Source organism: Patagioenas fasciata, chromosome 3, assembly GCF_037038585.1.
Source record: "Patagioenas fasciata isolate bPatFas1 chromosome 3, bPatFas1.hap1, whole genome shotgun sequence".
NCBI lineage: Eukaryota > Metazoa > Chordata > Aves > Columbiformes > Columbidae > Patagioenas > Patagioenas fasciata.
This window is the reverse complement of record NC_092522.1, coordinates 20529908-20538871: the sequence shown is the minus strand read 5'-3', so window position 1 is coordinate 20538871 and position 8964 is coordinate 20529908. Positions and strand designations below refer to the sequence as shown.

Sequence of the window (8964 nt, the reverse complement as noted above, 5' to 3'; positions counted from 1 at the left end):
TGGCAGAAACCCAAGCTGCGCAAATTACAGTCCAGAGAAGACCTCAGCTGTTGTTCTTTCTCTGTCTTTAGGAACAATCCTGTATTTACAACCTTCACAGAAATATCTGTTAGTATCAGAAACAGCACATAACTGAAACTTAAAGACACGTATCAGAAATCCTATCTAAAAATGCCTGAGGAAAACAATACCATACCAAAAGGAGTTTTAGTAGTGAATTTCAACATCATCACTTTCTAGGAAATGAGGGGATGGAGACAAGGACTCATGAGAAAGGAAAAGAAAGAAGAACGGGACAAGGTGAAGACAGCAGATTAAAGACACGACACAGCCTCCTGAAATAAGCAATCTGTGTACAAATGGGTGAGACTACTGAACTTCAACTGATTTGGAGAGAGGTAAAAAAAAAAATATTCCATTACAGTGCAGGGACCAGAAAGGCACCGACTAACTAATGCCACAGCTCTTGCAATCCCAGGGATTGTTCCCAGTCTTATGTTCGTAAATTTAAGTTACATGTTTTAACTCAGTCAAAAGCTGATGGCGATCAAAAGCTGTTTGCTTTTTAGATTCAGAAGTTCAGCAGGGTTAAGCCTATTCCCCCATTCCTTCTTTATTTTTTTTTCTAAAAAAACCCAAAACCAAAACACAAGTAAAACAACAACAAACCAACAAAACAAACAAAAAGCTTGTGTCAAGTCTCTAGCTTACCAACCCTTGTGCAGGTTTTCACCCTCTGGTGACAAACTGAACTTGGATGTTGGACTTCCAGCCATGTCTCTAAATTTGGCTGGAAAACACTACATATGAAAAAAAAAAGCCACCTATTTTTATGCACCTGACTTCAAAAATCCCTCATTTCTAAACTTATTCTGAAGAAAAGGTAATGACAATATGTGGATTATATATCAGCAATAAAGTTGAAGTGTCAACAGAAAGGTATGTATAGGGCCAGGGCAGCTGAGGTGACAGCCAGAAGCAGTCAGGTGAGGCACACAGAGAAGGAGAACTTCTGGAGACAGGTACAAGTGATACAGACAGACCTAATCCCAATAGACAAGGATGCTGTATTCATACTTACGGGATGTCTGATGAAGCACAAAAGATGAAGATTCATATTTTCATCCTAGCTATTTCTTCCCCATTCCAGAGAGAGGTTCTCTTGAAAATCATGCTGGGAGTCTGTGCAGACTGTGAAGACTAAATCCTTTTCTTGCCACCAAAAATTATTCCTGTAGTTTACGGTTGAAACCCACTGGCATTGCAGGGATACATTTCCAAATAAATGGAACACGTAAGTCTCCAAAGAGGCTAGATCCACTTAATGCACTAAAACCAGCAAAAACCACCAGAAACACACTAAGTGTCTGCAGTCTTTAGAGTCATGCCTGAAAAATAATGAAAATGGGCATGACTCTACTTCTGAGCAGATCTGGGATTACCACCAGCTCCGCTCTACTGCACCAACCGCCACAAGTAGGGTATCACACACAGTATCACAGTATCACAGTATGTTTGGGATTGGAAGGGACCTCAAAAGATCATCCAGTCTAACCTCCCTGCTGGAGCAGGAACGCCTAGGTGAGGCCACACAGGAACATGTCCAGGTGGGTTTTGAGTGTCTCTAGGGAAGGAGACTCCACAACCCCCCTGGGTAGCCTGTTCCAGTGCTCTGGTATCCTCACTGAGAAGAAGCTTTTTCTCGAATTTAAGTGGAACCTCTTGTGTTCCAGCTTGATCCCATTACCCCTTGTCCTATCATTGTTTGCCACTGAGAAGAGCCTGACTCCATCCTCGTGGCACTCACCCTTTATATATTTATAAACATTAATAAGGTCACCCCTCAGTCTCCTCTTCTCCAAACTTAAGAGACTCGGCTCCCTCAGCCTTTCTTCATAAGGGAGGTGCTTCACTCCCTTAATCATCTTTGTTGCCCTAATGACAAATCCAGCAAGTATTTGTACAAGTTTTCCATAATGGTTCAGATTCCTACCTAATTCTTCTATCTTATCTGAATAGATTTACCTACCCTTAGCCTTGATCCAAAGGAAGTTTCTGAACAGGGCCTTTAGAGTGCTGTAAGAAAGTTTTCTCTCAAGTTTTTTTTTGTGTTTGTTTGTTTGTTTGTTTGTTTTTTAATGCATATTTTCTTCATGCTTCTTCACTTTCATAGAGCAGAGGACTAAAGCATTTCTATTCCACAGAGGTGGGTTTCTGTGGGAATAATGTCTGAAACCAACAGGTGGCCGGAAGAGCACTTCGAGATGTTCTTTCAGCTAAGCCTGCTAAGAAAGTGCGTGCAAGCTGACAATGTAGAGCAGCTGTGTCCACCTTGTGCTGGACACCACTACTTGGAAACACTCAGCAAAAGCTGCCAGCAGCTGAACTTAACATGCATTTGAAAAGTTTTCCTTTAACGCGCCCAGCAGTAACCCACTAGGGATTCCACTGGTCAATTACTGGGGAAAGGACTTCAACAGTATTATTCAACCTTACAGTCTGGTGTGGAATTAGAGATGAAGTCACCATTACCAACAGAATTTAGACTTTCAACCAAACACATTAAAAGTCTCAGCTGCAGACGCATCCTTCTGTTCAGGGGAGGATGAACGAAAGTTGAGCTGAAACTCTTCTGGCAGTGCAGACGTCCTTTTACAGAGAGAGTCTGTATGCATGCAAAAATACATGAAAAAAATGCTGGGATAAAAAAAAAAACAAAACAAAACAAAAAAAACCCCAACAAACTAGTAAACCATCAGAATCGTTTTTCACTAGGGCTTCTCTGTTTAGAACTGTGTCACTCCACACCAGAATCAGAAGCAGGTATTTTTAGTAAAAGGTAAATTCTAAGAGAAAAAAGAAAAAATACATGTCATGAACAATGATTTATGCCTATTCAGAGGCTCTTGACACATGAAGATTCCTGGGTTTCAAAAATTTATATTAAGAGCAATAAAAGCCTTGAATTTCAGCTTTGTAACAAACAAGTAAAATTAAAATAAGTAAAATGATGCAACAGTGAGCATTTAGCATTATTTGAATAGCTCCTTTGGATCCTTCAGGATTCAAATATCTAACCGTACTTACAATTTTTTTTGCTATTCTAAACAATAGATGACTAAATATAGGTATGTTCCTACAAAAGGCCTCAACATAATTTCACAGAAAAAAAATTACACAAAGCTTTCTAAACAGGCAAACCATGAAACTGGCAAAACTTGGTTCAGGTCTGGATCCCACTAATTTAGAACAATTATTATTAGATGTCTATACTCTGTTGTATTATAAACAAAAATATTTTCTAATAATATTTTTTACGGCAAGAGTCCCCACACAATGCTGAGTTTCACGGATCATTTTTCTATAGCAACAGCATGACATGGTTTTTGAAAACGGTATGTTGTTGGTAGCTTTGTGATGCAATTTATTCATGGGTGAATTTTGGCCAGCAAAGCAGACTTTGCTCTTTTTGATTTTTCTAGCATCACTTCTCAGGGGAAAACAAACTGCTTCCTGAGGCAAGGACATTTGTACTTTGATCAAAGTTCTGTGAAAAGATAATTTTCAACATATTGTTTGAGCCCAGTTCTGCTCAAGAACCCATGCTATAGGATGAAAAGCAATTTCCTCAGCATAAATTCAGGCTTCGCATCACTGACTTCTCCTTTAACAAAACACTAATGTGGAAAGTTCAGTATCATTTGCTAGCCTGCCAAGGTAGCTGTTTAAGACATTTCTTTAGTGCTTTTCATCCAGAGTCACAAAGGCTCATTCCAAACAGGTGCTGGGTATGAGCACATTGCTGGGTTGAGAGAAAGTTCCGCACTCTCTGGTGGGCAACTTCTCACCTTCGTTTACCTGTGACCACATGCAGCCAAAACAACAGGCTGGTGGGTTTACACATGAGCAGGTGCCCGGAGAGGTGAACTGCTCCATGCTTGGCCTGGGCTCAGCGGGAGCTATTAATGTGCCTTTTGGCACCACCAGGACTCAAACAGTCCTGAGGTAGGTGCAGCTGCTAAAAGCATCACTTCCTACATTGTCCCTGGTCCATCCTGCCTCTCAGGCAAGATGCACAATAACTCCTCACATGTGCCCTGTTGTTCGAGATGCTTCAGAGTTTCCCCACTGCTATGGAGATTTCTCAATGGTAATTCTCATTCTTTTTGCTCAGAAGAGTATTAGAAAAAACTGATTATATCTACCTCAAAACAATTGCATTTCTGCCTTTAACAGAATAGGTTCAGTGAAGGTGCCCAGTAAACTACAAGCAAATCTGGTGACAAGTGAAACAAACCTCAAATTACAGTTTGAGTTCAAAGCAATTACCTTTGGATCAGAGATCCTCTTACATTTCTCTAGTGAAAATGAAATATTCATTACATGTTTAAATGATGATTTAATTGACAAAAATCTTGACATGTTTGTAACTTTAACTTTGGTTTAAGGTGCTTTTTTTTTTTACCTTGGGCATAAAAATGTGCAAGTCTTGACACCATTGCATAGACACACATATTTCAGTAATTCAAGCCTAAGTGTTTGTGTCCTATCCTTCTGGGTGTCTAACTCAGGGAATAATAGCAATGAGGTTTAGATTGTTCAAGCTTTCAGAAATTGACAGAAAAAAAAAAAAGGAAAAAAACACAAGTATTTATCAATGTACCATCTGGAAGATGAAGTAAGTGCGTTGTCTGGCTTCAGTCAAATACATGGAACAAGCAAAAGACACTGATTTTTCAGCTACCTCAAAAGATATCTTAAATGGTCTTCAAAATAAGGAGACAGAAAGAAAAGGTGGGAAGAATTAATTTCCATTAAGAGTGTGGTAATACCTGGATGATCTGACCAAGTCTGAGGCACCTCTGTGTGGGAAACTGTAATGATACACCTGCCCCAAAGTACCTGAACTATTTGCAGGTGCTGAGGAAGGGCTGCGGGTCTCCTTTCTCTCACAGTCCAGTAGTGTCAGAAGCACGTAACGGCATTGCTACTGCTCATGTTTCCATCAGTCATCCTGTTTCAATTTGCAAATGTGTTCAAACCGATGCTCCTATTTCCCCAGCTTTTCTTTGAAAGGAGCAAATAATCTGCAAAATTGCACTTGAAGAAAGCTTTATGTGTAAGCTCTGGCACAATACACTCAGCCTGGACCCACCATTTTCATCTTGGTTGTGTTGACCTGACAAGCCTGGCTGTTACCTTCAGAGCAATTAGGGACTAGAGGCAGCACTACAAGTATTTGTGCATTGCCCCCCAGCTTGACCCCTTAACAGCAGCTTTTTATTAAAAAGCAGAAAGCAAGGTCGGCGTCTAGGTCCTCTTTATGCCTTGACCTACCTGCTTGCACTGCAAACAAGGGTGCCCAAGCAACGTCAGGTGTAAGGGAGACCGCTGCCATCTGGGCACTAAACATAAGCTTCTCAAAAACAGGCACTGAGATGTGGTTGAACTTTACCCCAGACGAAGCCAGGGATGAACAAGAGTCAGACAAATGTTCATACTTTTGAAAATCCCACCTGGGTTCATTAAGAGTTATGCCAAGTTCACCAGCTCATTTCAAAACAAACTGAAGAGCCTTTGAACAAAAATATTTTTTGATCCATGCAGCAGATGATCAAGTGTTCAAAATCTTTTGATTTTCTTCACGTAAAGAATATAATATTTCAATTTTTTATTTAACTTCCAGTGACTCTAACCCAGTTCATCAGGGAACTACACACCACCTGATCCTGAACTTCACCAGAACACCCATGATCAACCAAATCAATCCACTAACTGCAGTACCTCATACATCTATAAGGTACTTAAGCGTCCACCCACACACCTGAAAACCAACATTAGTCATAGCCTTGACACCTTCTAAATCCCTCAAAGATCATTTGCAAACTATGACTTACAGTAGCACAATATTGGAGCTCTTTGATTTAAGGCACTTAGGATGACTCTTACAGCCCACAGCAAAAAGTTCTTGTGCAGTGCGGCACCACACGTGATGTTACATAGCGTGGCTGAAAAAACAAAGCTCTTGCAGGACGTTGATTAACTCTAATTGAGCTAATGCCCTAACCTTTCTCTGACACTAGTGTGTGCTTTCTTTTAAACCTTTCCTGTGAGAAGCCCCCTCGTAAGTAATCCAGAGCCAGTCCTGTAAACACCTCTCTCCATCAGATTCTCTTATAATTAAATATCAGAGAGGGCACCTGCTGGGCATGTTTCTCTCTGTACAATTCTGTGTTCAAAAGAGCCTGCTGTTGTTAATCAGCACTGATTACCAATCTCTTTGGTGGTAATTGGTGTATCAGGCTGCAAACCACAGCTCTGGGAGACATACAAAGTTTCACTAAAGGGCATGACCATAATCCCGGTTTCTGATTCACGTGGGTCCACTCCAGCGCCACCACAGTTAGTTAATGCTCACAACACTACAATGTGACAGAATGAAAGCAAATTTTGTCGCTTTACAAAGCATTAGAACATGTCTTTCTGTAACATGTGTTGCTTAAATCCTCAGGGCAGTGTCCTAAAAACAGAAATTTGATGCTGTCAGTGTCAAACTCAGTTAGTGAGTGAATGTGCTGGCAAACACAGCTCTCGAAGCCATTGATCGGCCAAGCCTTCTCTGCTCTTTTAAAGTTTTGATTACCTCATGAAATTTTTATATCTTTTCTTCCCTCAGAATAAACGGCATATGTTGAAGAATTCTATAAAAAACCTCATTTTTCCCTCTAAGGAAACAGTTTTCCCTCTAGTAAACATGCACTGTTATGTCTAGCTTCATTTTAAAACAGCAAAAAGAAAATACTGAGAAATTCAATGTATAAGGTGTATTGTGGTTTTAAAGGCAAAATCTCCCACAGTACAGCAAGAACATAAAACATCAAAATAACACTGGTTATTATTGGATTTTTAGATTTTGGGAGTGAGAGGATGGGAGTACATGTTTACCATCTTTTCCCAAGTCTGCCAGAAACCATAAAGCTAAATGCTCAACTGGTATTTTCTGTTCTATCAGGTAAAGGCTGGAAAATAATGTGCTGTACAAATTAATTACCTTAGGGAGGTTACCTTAGAATAAAAGGTCATAGTTTGCAAGTAAATGCTTAGACTAATAATGTTAACAGATGCGTTTCTACTTATTGTTTGAGAACTGAATAGCTCAGTCTTAGGAAAAACAGGAAGTAAGAAGAAAAGCAAAATTAACAATAATTACAGATAGCTCATCATTCCACTTTTTGAGTAACTTTAAAAGTGAATCAGTGCTCCTACTGATGCAGGGGAAGGTGGGAACTATGTTGTCCGTGTCCCTTTCAACACAGACACAGAATTAAGCTACTCTAATTTGTAGTGCACATTGTTCCATGCAAATACACTAAGACTGCTTGAGGTCTCAAAGGTGCTAACAGTATTTCTCCAAAAATTTCCTTGCCCAAAACTTTGAAACACTGCTAGCTAATGCTAAGGACAGTCTGGCTAAAGAGGACTTCAATTGAAAATCCCTTTGTCAGTTTAGAAGGTCAAATCAAAATCCCACCTCAATCATCAGCACAAGGACATTCCAAAAAGCACCCCCCTGTGACACCCGCTTCATTTTACGTAACGTACTAAATACGTGCAAGGAGAAAGCAAGCAAGAGGGTGAGAAAGGCTCTGCTGATTGGGATATTCGCCTGGAAGTCACTAATCCCCAGTTCTGCGAGTGTTCCATATTGGTTATTCAGACTGGTACTGCTACCAGGAGAGATCAGAGCTGCAGAGCCAACACACACCAGCACTGGCTGTGAGACCTTCTCTAAAATAAAAGCCAAGTTTTGCCCCATCAAACTACACAGATCGTAACTTACAAAAATGCTCCTGGTTGTCGAAAGCACTTCTTTGTTTTATTTCTGTCTTTCTCCTCTTCAGCATTTTCTTTCTCTTCCTTCCTCCCCTCTCTCTCCCCAGTGTTGATGGTGTAAGGGAGAAGACAATCAACACTTCAGTAGGATCAGACAATAAAATTGTCTTCCAACTTTTTTATTTTTTATTAAAAGATAATCATGACATTGTCTTTGTCATGCTCTTTTTACAGCAGCCAAAAGGTTGAAAGCAAAAGAAAAGTTTGGTCACTGACTCATGTCTCTCTGAGGAACAGAGAAACTACAGAAGTTTTTTATTCAGGGATTTTGTTTTGTTTCTTTCTTCTCTCCTGCCTGTCTTTCATTACAAGAAGATCAGGCCTCCCCTTGTGCTGAGAGGCTCGTTAGGTGGTAGGTTATGACTCCACAAAAGTTATAACCTTGCTTTACAAGCACCCCCAAGGGAATACTAAGTCAGGAAGACAGGAGGTTTATTTTGTACTCTTGAGAAACAAGGTTTAGGAAAAAAAAACACTTTGCAAAGCTGTCTTGCCACTCATCTGAAGGCTGAAGAAGCTGCAGCTGTGGCAACTGTGATAAGGAGGTTCCAGACCAAAAGATAAAGAAATAAAGATTTGGTTTTGCTTTTCTCTTGCCTCAGAAATACAATCCTATCCCTTCCTTTAGAAAGTGTCAAGAGGGAAGGGTGGGAGACTGAAATTCCCTTTAAAAGCAGTGAACATAAGAAACATGTTTTCTGCACTCACCACCTTTAAATCGCTGAGCTACTTCGATGTCCACCATGATCCCCAGGTCCTGCTGCGGCGACATGCAATGGAGGCAGAGGAGGCTGATGGGACCAGGAGGGAGTCGCTGCCAGCCCAGCAGTGACAAGAAGGGCCGATACCAAACCGGCTGGTGGAGGGGAGGCTCCGTCAGCAACACAAGCCCTAGGCAAGGACAAGGAGGCTCTGGGAAGGAAGAGCAACTCTCGGGAGAGCCTCAGCTTGTCTTCACACTGCACTTTGACAGCACACTCCACATATTTTGTCAGAGTTCTCTGTTATCTTCTAATGTCCTTTCCTCAAGTACTGCAGATCACTGTGCAGGTAAAACGAGGAGACACTGGA

At 40.8% G+C, this 8964-nt stretch overlaps 1 protein-coding gene across 1 annotated transcript in view; it reads left to right on the top strand.

The window, feature by feature from the left end:
• The first annotated feature begins 8663 nt into the window (after positions 1-8663).
• The window catches only part of LOC136099670 (TOG array regulator of axonemal microtubules protein 2-like), an 83147-nt gene continuing 82846 nt past the window's right edge, over positions 8664-8964 (top strand). The window contains exon 1 of the mRNA XM_071807266.1: positions 8664-8788. Within this exon, the coding sequence (XP_071663367.1) occupies positions 8664-8788 (125 nt within the window). The remainder of the gene's footprint in view (positions 8789-8964) is intronic.